The sequence below is a fragment of the Bombina bombina genome, chromosome 6, assembly GCF_027579735.1.
Source record: "Bombina bombina isolate aBomBom1 chromosome 6, aBomBom1.pri, whole genome shotgun sequence".
NCBI lineage: Eukaryota > Metazoa > Chordata > Amphibia > Anura > Bombinatoridae > Bombina > Bombina bombina.
The window spans coordinates 1,078,379,185-1,078,397,842 of record NC_069504.1 but is presented as its reverse complement, the minus strand read 5'-3'; the positions used below and the strand labels follow the sequence as shown (position 1 = coordinate 1,078,397,842).

Sequence of the window (18,658 nt, the reverse complement as noted above, 5' to 3'; positions counted from 1 at the left end):
GATTCATAATCATCCCACAACAGACTGTTTCGTAATTATTGCTACTCATCAGCTGGGAGAAGGTTTGAATTACTGTATATATATATATCCAGGAACAAAAGATGCACTCTCATGATTTTCACAAAAAAAAGTGTCAGCTTTATTTTTTTATTTTTATTTATAACCTTAAAAATGAAGGCATATAATTAGCATACAAAAAGGCAAAATATGGCGTCACACAGGACCTGAAGCATTAAAAAAGGAAACGTATTAAATGCCTTATCAAGAGCTCGTCTGTCTCCACTGATCATGTTTTATATTATACAAATGAATAAATCATAAAATCACATAACACCAACAAAACACACACAAAAAAAATAGGGAGAAGAAAAGGGAATGGTGGGGTAGTCCCCCTCTCTCACTCGCTCCCAGCATCCAACCAAAAGTTGGGAAAATGTCCGGCATAGATATTTAATTGAACAAAAGGGGATTTAACCAGGGGTTTAACTAATACGTGTAATGATAATATGAACACTTTCCATTTTTTTAAAAAACAAGCCAATTGTTCATCCGAGGGGTTCAACAGGTTGTACTGTTCTATTGTACATTGTGTAATCAGAGCATGTTAAAGCTCTGAGAACTTAGGGGCAGCATGGGATTTCCAGAGTTTTAGGATAAGATTACGACCAATTAATATGTTTGTATTTATAAGTTTAAAATTTTTAGGAGCACCTTGAAATTTGGCAGGAAAAAAACCCTCAACTGGTTTAATATAGTAATCCAACAATAAAACTGAGTTCATCCAATATAACAATTTATGCCAAAACTGCCAGATTTTTGGGCATTCCCAAAAACAGTGGAAAATATCAGCGTGAGTTGCCTTACATCTAGAACAAAGAACATCTGATGTATACCATCTAGATAAAGTATCTGGAGTAAGATAAGTCCTTAGACTTATCTTGATCTGTGACTCTCTCCATACCGTCAAAACCCAAGCTTGTTCAGTTATTTTAAAACTATCCATTATGGTCTGGTCGTTAATCTCAGGAAAAATCTTAATCCACTTTGCCACTATATCATTAATTTGTTCAGATGAGGACCGTTGACTTAGTAAGGAATAGAAGGGAGAGATAGAGTATATACCAGATTGATATCCAATGATTCTACTGTGTAGTTCGCCTAGGGACCAATCTGTGCCAAATGTTTGTGTTAGTTCATAGGTAAAATGTCTTAGTTGAAGATATGCATAAAAATGGCCAAGACACAAAAGGTTACTGGACAACAATCGGTTCCTAAAATTTGCTTAATCCACTTTAGGCCTTTCGTGGCCCACTGTCTAAATACCCGATTTGATAGTCCTGGTGTGAAATTAGGATTACCTCTAATAGGAAGAAACTTAGAGACAATGCCCTAAAGGGGCATTTGTAAGGGCATTCAGCTCTTTTACTGCCCTTAAAAGGTCAATCAGCTCTTTTTCAAGCCCAAAAAACCCCTAATCTATCTCAGAACAAAACTTCTGCCCTGCCACTATGATATTCTTAAGGGTAATCAAGGAAAAAACAGTCAAAGCTAATGATGTTATTGGGCAGTGCAATAATTTGTTCAAATTAAAGGGAGCAACAAGATTAGATTCACATAGAAGCTGGGTAACTTGTTCTTTTTCAGTGATCCAGTCAATGGCTATTTTCAATAGAGCCACACGATTATAAGATTGAATATTAGGCAGGGCCAGCCCTGCTGAAAGCTTGGAATTCATAAGCCGATGAATGGCTATCCGAGCTTTAACACCCTTCCATAGAAATCTGGCACAAGCTTTGTTATATCTAAGAATATCAGCCTTATGTATAAAAATCGGCATATTTTGAATTATATAAAGTAACTTAGGAAAGAGTACAGTTTTGATCAATGTTGCTCGGGCTGACAAGGAAATAGGAAGGCTAGCCCAGTCCTCTAACTTTTTTTTGCAATTCTTTAAGCAATAAGAGTAATTTAGGTTATACCACTCATCTGGATTAATACTCATTCTTAACCCCAGATAGGTAATGTTTCAATAAAAGGGTGTATGGTAATATTACCCGGGTCCTTGTGTAACCATAGAAGTTCTTATTTCAGAAGATTAATTCTGTAACCTGAAATCGATCCAAAAATAGAGATAATATTGCGTAATAAAGGAAGGTTCTTCTTAATATTACATAAGAATAGCAGAAGGTCATCCGCATAAAGTAATAAAACTAGCTTCTGACCGCCCAATCGGATACCTTCAAGTTCTTGGCGGAGCAGGATTGCCAGGGGTTCTAATGAGATGTTAAAGAGTAATGGGGAGAGCGGGCACTCCTGACGTTCCAGAGAATGATCGTCTCATCAGTCTCTGAAACGTCATCAAATAAAGCTGACACTTTTTTGAGTGAAAATCCTGAGAGTGCATCTTTTGTTCCTGAACTATCTTTAGCTTGTTTGCACCCAGGTGGCTGACCCAGGAGGGTGAATTTGTTCTTTGTAATTATATATATATATCATGGTAATCAATTAGAGTATTACTAATAATACAGTGCATTCATATGATCAATCATGTATATAAATCATACTCATAACCCCATTACGAGCATAACAAATGTTATCCCAGAACATATAGAGTCTAACACCTATTCATAATCAATGTGAGCTAGCAATCCATACATCTTATCCCTAAAAACATAGCATACTGTAGCTGCAGCACTACTTAACAAGTGCTAGCTATGATATAAAGTAAACACAACAGGATTGATGTGAGAAACAGAAAACTTCCTATCAATCACACCTGGTCTGGATTTGTGTTGCTTGCACATACTCGGTATAATAAAAGCTTGATAGAGCCCCTTATCATGTGGCACATCAGTGTAAGAACTCAAATATGAACCAATGTTGGCCAACCTGTGTAGTCCCATTTGTCACAAAGACAATCACTATATATATATATATATATATATATATATATATATATATATATATATACAGTAGCGGACCTACTCAACACAAGAACCTGGTGCAAAATTTTGTTTAGGCCCCCCAAAGGTAACTTAGAAGTAATAATATACTTGCTGCTCTATAATGATTTTAGGATAGATAGATGTACCTGCATTCTGCACTAATTAAAGGCTCAATTGCATTAGGATTGTACACATTCTGCACATGCCTATGTATAGACTGGCTGCAGCAGGTACAGTTGCACCAGGGCCCCCAGTACCTGCTGCACCAATGGTAGTTCCGTCCCTGTTTATTTATATATATATATATATATATATATATATATATATATATATATATATGTGTGTGTGTATGTATGTATATATATATATATATATATATATATATATATATATATATATATATATATATATATATATATATATATATATATATACATACACACACACACACATATATATATATATATATATATATATATATATATATATATATATATATATAATGTGTGTGTGTGTATGTATATATGTATACTAGGCAATAAGCCTGACTAGAGGGCAGTCTATGTTTAAAAAATACAAGTTAAAGTTACAAAAATAAAAATTTAAAAATTACAGAAAAAAATAAACAAAGCTATCCAAAATAAAAAATTTCAACCTAAACAAATTCCCCGAAAATAAAAAACACCCCTAACCTAATACTGATAGCTCTTAAAAGGGCCTTTTGTAGGGCATTGCCCGAAGTTAAACAGCTCTTTTACCTAAACAAATTACCAATTATCCCCTAACAGTAACACCCCCCAAAATAAAAAACATAACACTAAAAAAAAAAACTAAACTACCTATTGCCCCTAAAGGGGCATTTGTAAGGGCATTCAGTTCTTTTACTGCCCTTAAAAGGTCAATCAGCTCTTTTTCAAGCCCAAAAAAACACTAATCTAAAAATAACACCCAAAAATTTAAATAATAAAGCCTAAAACTAAGCCCCAAATATGTACTCACTGTTCCTGAAGTCCGGCGGAGAAGGTCTTCTTCCAGGCGGATCCATTATCTTCTATCTTGATCCGGAACGGAGGTGCGGCGCTGTCTTCCCCGATGCATGGATCCTCAGTGACGGTCCTCAACGATGGCAGTCCTCGGCGGCGTGGAGACTCCTCTCCATCCGATGTCCATTGTACACTGAAGATTGAATGCAAGGTACCTCATTCAATTTGGGGTACCTTGCATTCAGTGACGTGCAGTGACGTCAGAGGATGGTGAGGCAGTGGCTAGGATACGCCTTCATTCTTTAGATATCCTTTGTTGAAGAAATAGCAATGCACATGGGTGAGCCAATCACATGAGGTATCTATGTGCAGCCACCAATCAGCAGCTACTGAGCATATTTAGATATGATTTTCAACAAAGGACATCAAAAGAATAAAGAAAATTAGATATTAGATGTAAATTGGAAAGTTATTTAACCCCTTAATGACCGAGGACGTGCAGGGTACGTCCTCAGAAAAAAGGCAGTTAACGCCTGAGGACGTACCCTGCACGTCCTCGGTGTGGAAAGCAGCTGGAAGCGATCCTGCTCGCTTCCAGCTGCTTTCCGGTTATTGCAGTGATGCCTCGATATGGAGGCATCCTGCAATAACCTTAGATGGCCATCCGATGCAGAGAGAGCCACTCTGTGGCCCTCTCTGCACCGGACATCGATGGCCGGTATCGTTGGTGGGTGGGAGCCGGTGTGGGAGGTGGGTGGCGGCCATCGATGGCCCTGGTCATGTGGAGGGGGGCGGGATCGTGGGCGTGCAAGTCCGGGCGCGCGGGCGCGCGCACGTGCGCGCCGGGGCAGGGACCAGGTGGGGACCGCTGCACTACAGAAAAAAATGTGTCCCAAAATAAAAGTGGGACCAGTAATTTTTTTTAAAAAACCTTAGGCGTTATTTAGGTGGTGGGGGTTGGTCCGTGGAGGGGGGGAAGCTACACTACAGAAAAAAAAATAAAAAATAAATAAACATTTGATTGTGCAAAATGGGTACTGGCAGACAGCTGCCAGTACCCAAGATGGCCCCCAATAAGGCAGAGGGGGAGTCTTAGAGAGCTGTTTTGGGGGGGGATCAGGGAGGTTGGGGGCTAAGGGGGGATCCTAAACACAGCATATGTAAATATGCTTTTTTTTTTTCTTTAAAAAAAAAAAAAAAAATCTTTTATTTTAGTACTGGCAGACTTTCTGCCAGTACTTAAGATGGCGGGGACAATAGTGGGGTGGGGGAGGGAAGGGAGCTGTTTGGGAGGGATCAGGGGGTGGGATGTGTCAGGTGGGAGGCTGAACTCTACACTAAAGCTAAAATTAACCCTGCAAGCTCCCTACACACTACCTAATTAACCCCTTCACTGCTAGCCATAATACACGTGTGATGCGCAGCAGCATTTAGCGACTTTCTAATTACCAAAAAGCAACGCCAAAGTCATATATGTCTGCTATTTCTGAACAAAGGGCATCCCAGAGAAGCATTTACAACCATTTGTGCCATAATTGCACAAGCTGTTTGTAAATAATTTCAGTGAGAAACCTAAAATTGTGAAAAAAATTAACGTTTTTTTTAATTTGATCGCATTTGGCGGTGAAATGGTGGCATGAAATATACCAAAATGGGCCTATATCAATACTTGGGGTTGTCTACTACACTACACTAAAGCTAAAATTAACCCTAGAAGCTCCCTACATGCTCCCTAATTAACCCCTTCACTGCTGGGCATAATACACGTATTTTGCGCAGGGGCATTTAGCAGCCTTCTAATTACCAAAAAGCAAAGCCAAAGCCATATATGTCTGCTATTTCTGAACAAAGGGGATCCCACAGAAGCATTTACAACCATTTATGCTATAATTGCATAAGTTGTTTGTAAATAATTTCAGTGAGAAACCTAAAGTTTTTGAAAATATTTGTGAAAAAGTGAACATTTTTTTTTATTTGATGGCATTTGGCGGTGAAATGGTGGCATGAAATATACCAAAATGGGCCTAGATCAATACTTTGGGATGTCTTCTAAAAAAAAATATATACATATCAATAGATATTCAGGGATTCCTGAAAGATATTAGTGTTCCAATGTAACTAGCGCTAATTTTGAAAAAAGTGGTTTGGAAATAGCAAAGTTCTACTTGTACTTATTGCCCTATAACTTGCAAAAAAAGCAAAGAACATGTAAACATTGGGTATTTCTAAACTCAGGACAAAATTTAGAAACTATTTAGCATGGGTGTTTTTTGGTGGTTGTAGATGTGTAACAGATTTTAGGGGTCAAAGTTAGAAAAAATGTGTTTTTTTCCATTTTTTCCTCATATTTTATAATGTTTTTTATAGTAAATTATAAGATATGATTAAAATTATGGTATCTTTTGAAAGTCAATTTAATGGCGAGAAAAACGGTATATAATATATGTGGTTACAGTAAATGAGTAAGAGGAAAATTACAGCTAAACACAAACACCGCAAAAATGTAAAAATAGCCTTGGTCCCAAACGGACAGAAAATGGAAAAGTGCTGCGGTCATTAAGGGGTTAAATTTGCATATGGGTTTCATATGGGTTTCATGTCCCTTTAAATGGTGTCTTGGAAAACTGGTCAACTTAGTAAACATCTGATTTTAGTCTAAAAGGATTGTAACAGAAACTCTTGCCAGATAACACAATGCTTGCTCTGATTATGAGATCTAGAAATCCATGCCCATTAAAATATGTTTAAAACATACTTTTTACTTTAATGCTGCAAATTATGCTTATAGATTCTTTCATTACATAAGGGATGAGAGTCAGAGGAGGAGGAAGAGAGACAGAGAGAGAAAGAGACCATGGGGGAGAACAACACATAAGGAGAGAGATGGATAGATAGAGAGACACACACACACACACAAGGGGGGGAAGGGACCACTGCATTTTAAAGTAATAAAACAGCAGAGCTACAGAGAGTTCAGAAAATTAGTCTATAATTTAGTGTGAAGTACAGAGGCAAGCTGCTAAGTTAGTGGGTGTAAAGTTTGAGTAAACAAAATACAAAAACGACCCTGCTATAAAAGAGTAAACAAACACTAAACCACATTCATTAAATTATCATTTTCACTAACAGAATCTTTCAGTAAAATCTTACTTTAATAAGATGTGGATGAAACACTGCTCTCTGTGCCTCTTTTCCTGCTCTGTAAGGATTCAGGAAGTGACAGTGGCACATTCCACTGCACTTAGAGGGGAAGAACAGAACTCTCTTTTTCACTTTAGCAAAGCTAGCAGGTTCACAGGACAGCAACAAAATATATGAAAGTTGTTTTTTTGCGTTTTTTTTTTTTTTTTATATGATTTAACATCCAGCCCCAACCCTATGTTCCACTTACTAATGCCTCTCACTGGATTGGTTCAGCCCAAATAGGACTGCCTCAAATATGCAGTTAATGGGCCATGCAATGATCTTAACCACTTGCATCCAGTAGATGGCGCAGCATGTTGTGTAATGGTGGGCAGACCTGATTGTGCCTCTTCATTGCACAACATATAGCTGTGAGAGAAAAAAATGCTGTGGGAAAAAATTTACATTTTTTTTTTTTAAAGCCAATAAAAAAAAATATATTTTTGCCCATATGAGAGGTGAAGCACTGCCTCACCTGCCTCTAGTGACTGCACATCACTGCTTGCATTCCAATTGGCTGAAATTTTGAAATCAGCCAATAGGATTAGAGCTACTGAAATCCTATTAGCTGTTCAAAACAGCCAATAAGATTTCAGTAGCTCTCATCCTATAGGCTGATTTAAAAATTTCAGCCAATAGGAATGCAAGGTACCCCAATAAATATGGGGTAACTTGCATTCAATCTTCAGTGTGCGACGGACGATCGCATGAAGAGGAGCCTCCAAGCCGCTGAGGACTGTCGCTGAGGATCCGTGAATCGGGGAAGCCAGCTCCGCACCTCCGCTCCGTGCCACCTTCGCTCCAGATGAAGATAGAAGATGATGGAGCCGCCTGGAAGAAGACCTCCACCGGACTTCAGGAACAGTGAGTACCCATTTGGGGCTTAGTGTTAGGATGTTTTTATTTTTGTTTTGTTTTTATTTTTAAGATTAGGGATTTAATGGGCTTGAAAAAGAGCTGATTGTCCTTTTAAGGGCAGTAAAAGAGCTGAATGCCCTTTTAAGGGCAATGCCCATATAAATGCCCCTTTAGGGGCAATGGGTAGTTTAGGTTTTTTTAGTGTTAGGTTTTTTATTTTGGGGGGTTTGGTGGGTGGGGGGTTTTACTGTTAGGAGGGATTTAGTAATTTTTAAATGTAAAATAGCTGTTTAACTTAGGGCAATGCCCTACAAAAGGCCCTTTTAAAGGCTATTGGTAGTTTAGATTAGGGGGCGTTTCTATTTGGGGGGGTTATTTTCATAGGGATTAGGTATAATTTTTTGTATTTTTTATAATTTTGTTTATTTTTTTCTGTAATGTTAAACTTTTTTATTTTTGTAGTTTAATTTAGGATTTTTTATTTTAATTGTAATTGGTGTTAATTTAGTGGGTGTTAGGTATTAGGAAGCTTAGTAATTACATTAGTTATTTGTGTTATTGGGGGGTTGGCGGTATAGGTGTTAATATATTAGGTTTATTGCAATGTGGGGGTTAAGCGGTTTAGGGGTTTATAGGTTAATTAGGTTTCTTGCGATGTGGGGAGTTGGCGGTTTAAGAGTTAATAGGTTTATTGCAATGTGGGGGTTTTGCGGTTTAGGGGTTAATAGATTAATTAGGTTTATTGCAATGTGGGGGGTTGGCGGTTTAGGGGTTAATATTTTAGTTATGTTATTTGCGAATTAGGGGTTAATTACTTTATATTTTTGTGATGTGGGGGTTGGCGGTTCAGGTGTTTGTTAATACTTTGTGTGGGAGGTTAGTTCTATTTTTTTTATACTTTGTGCGGGCGGTTACATGTTTTTAAATTTTATTTCTTGTGGGCGGTTGCGTGTTCTTTGTTGTTGTAAGGCTTTGGGTTTGCCTACGCTGCATCAAGGTGGATTCCAAAAATGGCAGGGTGGTGAAAGAATCCACCTGCGTAACTCACTGCTTTGCTGCATCAAGGTGGATTCTTTTGGCTGCGCGTCGCAGCCAACATTCTTTTGGCTGCCTCGACACCGACTGACGTGTTACAAACGCGATTATAGTATAGATATATATATGTGTGTGTGTGTGTGTGTGTGTGTTTTAAATATTATTTCTTTTTTTTATCCAAGACCATTCCAAATTAACTTTAAGTATTTCACTTACTCACAGGCCAATGGGGTGTACCAACCATCAGTCTGGCAGGAGTATTTGGGATTTTAGCTGGCGTTATCTCATCAATGGTTGAGTCTGTAGGGGATTACCATGCATGTGCCCGGCTCTCTGGGGCACCACCACCTCCTAAACATGCCATTAACAGAGGCATAGGAATAGAAGGGATTGGCTGTCTTTTGGCAGGAGCGTGGGGTACTGGAAATGGTACTACCTCATATAGTGAGAATGTGGGAGCCCTGGGGATTACAAGGGTAAGTAGGATACATTTGATTTCCTACAACATTTTATGTATTTTTGCTATATATTAATCTATTAGGTTAGTATGAACAGTTTTTGAATGCACCATATTTGCTACAGTTTAGTTTCAATAACAAAATTCCCCCCACCACCTGCCTTATTTGGAGAAGCCAATCTGGACTTGATACTAGAATAGGTAAGAATTCTGAAATCAGGGAAACGCGCAATGTTAATTACAGAAAAGGGGGCATAATAAATAACTGAGGGTGGCTTATTACAATTGTTTTTTCCATACAAAATAGAATTTTATATTACAATCAAAAAATGTTTATATCCATATAAACAAAGATTATTATATTATTATTAATATATGTAGCACTGCAGACTTCACAGGCCTAACGCTGGTTACATATCTGTCCCTAATTTGAATACTCCATAGGTGATAACATAATGCAAAACTGTGAAACAAAATGGCAGTTGCAAGCCTCTGTCACTCCAATAATAAGTCCTTATTGGGCTCTCTAAATAAAGCAAGTGGTTTGGAGACTTTGACTGTTTAAAACTAATTGCAACAAACATGGTGTTAATTAATTCAGAACATTTTCACACTTGACTTGCATGTTGTTTTTTACAAGACTACATTAAAGTTCTATAATTACAAAGTGTTGTATGTCCCTTTGACATACCTCAGTAATGCAACATGTGACCTACTATAATTTAAAACTACTGGATTATCCTTAAAGTTAACCTTAACCTATCTAGACACTAAAGTGAACAAGACAGTCTGTGGAACAATAATACATAACATTTTAAACATTTCACTAGCAATCATTGCCATGGTATGTGTTTAGGGAGAATTATACCATCTAGGAACTGAATGGCAACTGCAAGAATCTCTGATGAACGAGACAGAAGGAAATACAAGTAGGCAAATGCTATTTACCTAAAAATAAAATAACTCCAAGTCCGATGACCAGGTTTTAAAAGACCCCTTTGACGAAAAATAAATAAAAAGGTACACATATACTTTTTTAATGGCAAACTTTACATACATGGCGTTTCATTAGCTAAAGTTTACCATCCCTTTAAAGGTTTTGCACTGTGCTGGTATGTCAAGTTATTCCAAGACTACACTAAAGTCTTCCAATCGCAAGGTTATTAGAGAATGTTACAGAAGGTGATTATTATGTGTTCTCTTGTAGGTTGGGAGTCGGATGGTTATTATTGTTGGAGGGGTTCTGATGCTTTTCATGGGCATGTTCAGTAAAATTGGTGCTGTGTTTGCTACTATCCCAACACCAGTGATTGGAGGAATGTTTTTGGTGATGTTTGGGGTCATTGCTGCCGTTGGAATCTCTAATTTACAGGTGATATAAACTAATAATTTATCTTTGCAATAATATCATATTTTGCTGTTCTGTCTCCCCTATAAAGTGTTCAGTTAAAGGGATAATGTACTTACACAAGTTCATTGCATTCAAAGCATCTACATCTATCTCTCTCATCCCACTAGGAGGTTGATTTCTTCTACTGCCTACTTGTGTACGTAGCTATAGCCTATACTGCATTGTTGAAATGATCAGTAAAGGTGGGGGTTTTAGTAAGCAAAACAACTATTTCAAATGTCAAAATAAAGGTAAATTAGGTATTTTCTTCTTGTAGAAGGAAATTAAGCACTTTAATTTTGACTGTTCTCTTAAGACAGTACTTCGCTTTGGCAGCACTGTGTTATGGCAGCCAGAGCACAGTGCTGTGTGACAAGAACAGACTGATGCAGAGCAGTGCTGCAAAGTGAAAGAGCTAACAGTTCCTGCATGTTTCCCATTCTTTTTGCAGACATGCTGCATTTTCTCCCCATAGTGCATTGCTGCTCTGGAGCGGAGTTTAACTCTGCTTTTAACCCATTGGCAGGGGTTTACACAGTTATATGCAAGCAATAGCACACAAATACAATATGCAAACACATTAGAGTATTTAGTTTTTGCACTTTTATGTCCTTTTAACATTTTGTATCTATCAACCAAACTAATCAAACAAACTATTCAGAAAAAAATCTATTGCTATAAATGCCTTGAACTGCATTTTCCAGAGGATATAATATTGTAAAACAATCACCAGTATCAGTTAAAATGAGCATTAACATCAGTATAAGTTAAGTCTATGTCATTTGCTTTCTTCTCCTTTTGTACAGTTTGCAGATATGAATTCTTCAAGAAACATCTTCATAGTTGGATTTTCAATATTTTCTGGACTAACCGTCCCAAAATGGGTGAACAATAATGTAAAACTTATTGAAACAGGTAATTGTAAACAATCTTGGTGAAATAATTTTGTATCCTTCACATATGTAAACAAAATTAGACAATAATACATTTTAAAGGGATAATAAATCCAATTGTTTCTTTCATGATTCAGATAGAGCATGCAATTTTAAGCAACTTTCTAATTTACTCCTAAAATAATTTTTCTTTTTTCTCTTGCTATCTTTATTTAAAAAAATGCAGAATTTAAGCTTAAATCTGGCCCATTTTTGTTTCAGCACCTGGGTAGCGCTTTCTGATTGGGGGCTAAATGTAGCTACCAATCAGCAAGCGCTAGCCAGTATGCTGAACCAAAAAGGGTCCGGCTATTAAAGGTTCAGTCTACACCAGAATTTGTATTGTTTAAAAAGATAGATAATCCCTTTATTACCCATTCCCCAGTTTTGCATAACCAACACTGTTATATTAATATATGTTTTACATCTGATTACCTTGTATCTAAGCCTCTGCAGACTGCCCCCTTATCTCAGTGCTTTTAACAGGCATGCAGTTTAGCCTATCAGTGCAGACTCTTAAATAACTCCACGTTAGTGAGCACAATGTTATATATATGACACTTATGAACTAGTACTGTCTAACTGTGAAAAACTTTCAAAATGCTCTGAGCTAAGAGGTGGGTTTTAACGGTTTAGAAATCCGTTTAAGCCTAGCTAGGTTTAGCTTTTAAAAAATACCACCAAGGGAACAAAGCAAATGTAATGATAAAAGTCAATTGGAAAGTTGTTTAAAATGTCATGCCCTATCTGAATCATAAAAGTTTAATTTTGACTAGACTGTCCCTTTAAGCTTTCCTGCTTTTTCAAATAAAGATACAAAGAGAATGAAGAAAAATTGATAATAGGAGTAGATTAGAAAGTTGCTTAAAATTGCATGTTCTATCCAAATCATGAAATAAACTATTTGTTTTTTAGTATCCCTTTAATGTAATGTTTAATGAATATGGGGATGCTAAAAGCCACTCACAAAAAGCTATATTTAACTGCAATTAAAGTTTTTAGTTTTTGTTTTTACAATGTCACACACACACACACACACACATATATATATAAATACATACAGTTTATACTCTGCAGTAGGTGTAGCTTTAACAATGAGGTGTTTTAGAATCTAATGACCAGTCACATTCTTTTCCTTAGGGATTGTTGAGCTGGACCAGGTCATTCTTGTTCTCCTGACTACAGGCATGTTTGTAGGGGGATTCTTTGGTTTCTTTCTGGATAACACCATACCAGGTAAACAAATAGTTAAATATTAAAATAACATTTTATAAAATAAATGTGCACGTAATGAAAAACTTAAATCTCACAAGCTAAAAGATTTTCTCAAAAGAACTATGCACTGTATAACTACTTGTCTTTTGGCAAAACCATAAAACACAAAAGAACTATGCACTGTATAACTACTTGTCTTTTGGCAAAACCATAAAACACAAAAGAACTATGCACTGTATAACTACTTGTCTTTTGGCAAAACCATAAAACACAAAAGAACTATGCACTGTATAACTACTTGTCTTTTGGCAAAACCATAAAAAACAAAAGAACTATGCACTGTATAACTACTGGTCTTTTGGCAAAACCATAAAACACAAAAGAACAATCTTCACTCTGGTTCCTCCCTATAAATAGAGGTACCTGTTTTGCACAGCACAACCTCTTTTCTTTTTTTTTTCTTTTTTTAAAGCTGCAGGGTTACATCCTGTCATAGACTGCTAGTGGATGTTTAAATTCCTGAGCCATTCAGATAGTAGAAGGGGCCACTAATAATTGTCGATGCCATAGAATTACTAAGGGAGATGATTATGGCTGGAGGGGCAAATAGGGGACCTTACAGACACTATGGAGACATTAGTTTAACAGAGCCTGAAATGCTGTGTATATTCTAAGTCTCTCCCACACATTCTTACCTGTGGCAGTAAGAAGCTCAGACTGTTCTGCTATTGATTTTAGTGGTCTGGGTTATACAGCTTTTTATTGACTCAATTTCTGTAGCCTGTAGCTTAAAACAATCCGAAAAATCTGAGCTATGGAAAACAGAAATATTTCTGTTAAAATATTGTAGACCAGTTTGTTACATAGGGCTGTGCTGGACTGTGCCAGATACATTTAAACTAAAGTTAAGCAGAAAATGAATCCACAAATAAACAGCTGAGCATACAAAGGCAATAGCTTATATGCACAAGCCTGGAACTGGAAGTGATGCATTAAGGGGACATAATACTCATATGCTAAATATAACATCTCTATATAAAAAAAGGATTTTTACGTGTAAATTACGCTGGAATTTGTGAGACCATTTCACTCACGACCATATTCATCCTATTTTACGATAAAAGAACAATTACACTTTGTATTTTTTACTTATAGGTAAGAATTTTTATGTGTTTTGCACATCCAGTGTAGTTAAATTACGATTTACGCTGTGCATAATTAATACAATTTGTTTCTAAAATATGATTTTTTTATGCACCCTAACAATACTTTTTTTTTTCCTGAATATTTTTCTTTCAATGTCTTAATTCGTTTTGCAAGATTTTTAAATTACGATATTCATTGTTCGCTTTTGTAATGTATGCATCTCCTTCCCATACGAAAATGCAGTACAATTCCACCAGGGAAATAGAAGGACTTGCGAGAGCATTCTGATAGAATCTCACCAGCTCAGACAGCTTTTTAGCATTGGGCCCTTAGAGAGAACAAAAGAAAATGAACATTTTAGTACCTATTTATCCAACCTTTCACTTAGAGCATCATTTCTTTCTAGATATTCTTGTTTTTGGTTTTCTATAACTCGTACTTACTGAAATTTACACTATAGGTGAGGATACAACAGGTAAAAATATGCTATTTCAAATGGCAAAATAGAGGTAAAGAAGCTGTTTGTGGGAACACATTGAAGGAATGAAAAATAACAGTACGCTGTCCCTTTAATATAAATTTCTTTATGATTGAATTCAATATTTTATTAGTTATAAAAACATTTTTTCATTGTGACCTTTTGTATTGAGAGTGAACAAATATTATATGTTTTTTATCCCTTTAGATTTGTTATCTTTAAAGAGACGTGGAACCTACATTTTTCCTTTCATGATTCATTTAGATAATGCAATTTTAAACAACTTTCTGTTTTACTTTTATTGGCACATTTTCTTTGTTCTCTTGGTATCTTTTGTTGAAAAGCAAGGACCTAAGCTGAGCCGCGTACACTTTATGGCAGGAGTTTTACAAGAATGTTATCCATTTGTAAGAGCACTAAATGGCAGTACTATTTCCTGCCATGTAGTGCTCCAGAGTAAACACCTACCTATGTATCTCTTCTACAAAAGAATACAATCGGAACAAAGCACATTTGATAAGAGAAATAAATTGGAAATAAATAAATAAATTTATGCTCTGAGAATTTTTGGGTTTCATATCCCTTTAAATTTCAAGTGAAATAAAATTTCTAATTTCAGCAATCTAAGGAAGAATGTTTTCTCCGTGTAGCATATGGTATTTTATTACAAATTGTTATTGGATTGTGAGTTGTTTATTTCAATACTTTTCTACATCTTTTTATCAAATGTATATAATCTACGGCTTGCACCTTTAGTAATGGCTTATGCTGTGTTAGTGGTTGTGGGGGAGGTTCATTCTGCCACTAGGAGGCGGTAGCACACCAAGGATATATTAATAGTTTTTATATTGTCTAATAGGTACAAAAGAAGAGCGCGGGCTCATTGCTTGGAATGAGGTTCATGGAGAGGAAACTGAAGATTCTTCAGATGTGTATGACCTTCCTTTTGGTATTGGTACCAGGTTCTGCACAGCATCATGGCTCAGATACAACCCATCCTGGCCCAAACCGAGGAAGCAAAGCCAAGAAAGTGCCCAAGAAAATGGAAACATGAACAATTACATAGAATCTCATCACTGAGTATGAAAGGAATCGGATTAACAGTGGTGCTGTAACTCAGCCACGTGTACAGTGCTCCACAATGTGTGGTCCCTTCAAAACAGTATTTTAGAGAATACAGCACTATTATTCAATTGAATCCAAACTGAGAAATGTGTTTTAGTTGTGCTTGTGATCTAGAGTCGTTCTCTTATTTATATAAATCTAATGACTGTAAATTTATTGATGAATGTGCAATCGAATAGGCAGCTAAGAATACATCTTATTACAGCATTGTGTGAGGTTCTTCCATCTAAAAAACAAAAATACTCTAGTATTTGTTTGTTATAATAAGACAAATCTGTAATACTTGCTTTGTGCTTCTAGGAAAAAATCTTAAAACCTCCAATATATTTTATTTAGAGCCAGACCTGAGTTACTTAAAGGGACATAAAACCCACATTTTTTCTTAAATGATTTAGAAAGAGCATGCAATTTTAAACAACTTTTCTATTTACTTCTATTATCTACTTTGCTTCATTCTTGATATCCTTTGTTGAAAGGCATATATAAATAGGCTCAGTAGCTGCTAATTGGTGGTTGCCTCGTGTAATTGGCTCACCCATGTGTATTGCTATTTCTTCAACATAGAATATCTAAAGAATGAAGCGCATTAGATAATAGAAGTTAATTGGATTTTTTTTTAAAATAGTATTTTCTATCTGAATCATGAAATAAACAAAAATGGGTTTCATGTCCCTTTAAAATGTTAAAGGGATGCAGTTTGTCACTTGCTTCAACCTCTCTCATTGCTGGTTGCCAGAATTGTTGGATATTTTTTGAACATGCAATTGCCTTGTTCATCTTAATAAAATGAACAAAATCCAACCTTATCCTTTTTCCCTTTGCTTTTTGTTGGTAATAAAAACAAAACAAAAAACATTGCTTGTATGGAATATTGCAGATGTGACAGAAAAGGATGTTGCCCAACAGAAACTGGATATCCTGAATGATGACAATATTAGCAAACTTGTGACTGACAGACCTAGTCCTATCATATACACTTTTTGAGAGGGTTTACAAGTCAATGAAATATACCTTCATTTATAATTATGATTTTTTTTTACCACAAGTTGTCCATTTCAGGTACCCAATTAGAAATATTCAGGTTTAGTTTGCTGCATTTAGTTCTCATCATGAATGTGCAACGGCACTGTCATGGCTGCCATAATATTGCAGCTTTTCTAAAGGTCGCTGGCAAGATTCTATAGGATACCTTTTCACTACTAGATGGTCCATCAGAAAATGCCTTGAGAGTTTTATATAAAATGTTTACCTATGCATAATGAAACAACGTTGCAATACATTTTCATTATTTATTTTGCCCCCCTTTTCATGTAATTTAGCTCTTGGAATTCAGCACTTTCTAATTCTAAGAACTTGGAATGCACCTGCTGACTTTTCAAGGCTAATTCCGCTACATATCTCTCCCTAATTGACTTTATTAAATAACAACTACAAAACAAACTACTTTATACTAACTTTATGATAGTTGACCTTGTTGTCTGTGGACTAAAGTCCAGAATGGCTCCTCCAATTAAGGCAAATTGTGGGTGGGTTTTGGCTATTTAAAAATGATAGTAAAAAGGATGTTAGCTTGTTTAAAACCTTAAGACTTGGCTAATATGTTATTCTATAGCAGCACAACAGAATTGTCTTGTGATTGCAAGGAGTTTACTGTCCCTTTTTTCCTGTATGTGAAAGGGAGAGTCACTTAAATTAAAATATAGTGCTCAATAAGATGATGATTTTTCAGAGTGTTTAAGAATCGTGCCCTATGTGACTGCAGTAATGCTGCCTGTATATTAGTGTTTCAGGTCAAGATTAACATTAGGGAGCAAACTCCAATTAACCCCTTTAATACCAGAGATGGCTACAGAGCATATGAATCCTAATTTTCTTTCTTAAAGGGACATGAAACACACATTTTTTCTTTTGTGATTTAGAAAAAAAATGCAATTTTTTTATTAATATTATTTTTATTGAGGTTTTCAAAAGTACAAACATCAAAGAAGATGCAGCAATAAACAAATAGTCTGGTACATAAACAATAGATGAGTCGGTACATATTACAGAGATTCATAGTAACAATATCTACTGTATATGCTAATGTAAGTCTATTTTAATACAGCTGATCTTATTCAAATAAAAGAGTTTCTTGTTGGATATTTAGGTATTTATAATACTTTGAAAATCCCACAAAAACGTTTGCTTTTCCAACAAATTGAAATAAACATTCATTTTCCATGGTTCAATATCATAGCATTCACCACTGACACAGTGAGCCCCTTTCTATGCATTAATTAGTATATTTTTCTATTAAAGGGACAGTCCAGTCAAAAGCAAACCTTCACCATTTTTTGCTAATTTTTCAACATTGCTGTTGCCTTTCTGCGAGTTCAGGAGGGTATACCATGGAGAGATAGAGCCGTGACCAGCCTTGATCAAGGCTGGCCACGACTCTAGCCTCCCCCAAGTCCATTTCCAATTGTATTGGTCATGCAGCTGAGTAGTGTAATGCCTGGCTTGGAGATAGGCAAAGAAATCTTGATTACCAAGATTGAATTCCAATTTCAGTTCTTGGAAGGATTTGATGATTCCTGACTCTGAATGGTGGAGCTAAGCAACGAGTCTAAGCCCTTGCTCCTGCGGGGCTTGGGATCCCTCTTGAAATTCTATATTACCTATGAAGGTTTGGTACCTGGGAATATTGGTATTTATTCCCAACAATGTGCCTATCTTCTTCCAAGCCTGGATTATTACGTATATAGTTTTAAGATTTTTCACTTGCTTAGGTATTAAATGGATCGGTGTATGTAAGAGCGATACTGGCTTTAAAGGGAAGGTTAAACTATTCTCTAACTCGTTACCCGTAAAGTGCAACCCAAAAAAACTAGGTTATAGAGATATAAATTTGGAAGAGCTAGCCCAGCGAATT

At 36.2% G+C, this 18,658-nt stretch overlaps 1 protein-coding gene across 1 annotated transcript in view; it reads left to right on the top strand.

Annotated features, from left to right (window-relative positions):
• Positions 1–16,553, top strand: part of LOC128664205 (solute carrier family 23 member 1) — a 232,604-nt gene extending 216,051 nt beyond the window's left edge. Inside the window, exons 8-12 of the mRNA XM_053718979.1 lie at positions 9,227–9,480; positions 10,669–10,833; positions 11,658–11,766; positions 12,924–13,019; positions 15,482–16,553. Of these exons, the coding sequence (XP_053574954.1) occupies positions 9,227–9,480; positions 10,669–10,833; positions 11,658–11,766; positions 12,924–13,019; positions 15,482–15,702 (845 nt within the window). The 3' untranslated portion in view covers positions 15,703–16,553. The remainder of the gene's footprint in view (positions 1–9,226; positions 9,481–10,668; positions 10,834–11,657; positions 11,767–12,923; positions 13,020–15,481) is intronic.
• The last annotated feature ends 2,105 nt before the right edge of the window (positions 16,554–18,658 follow it).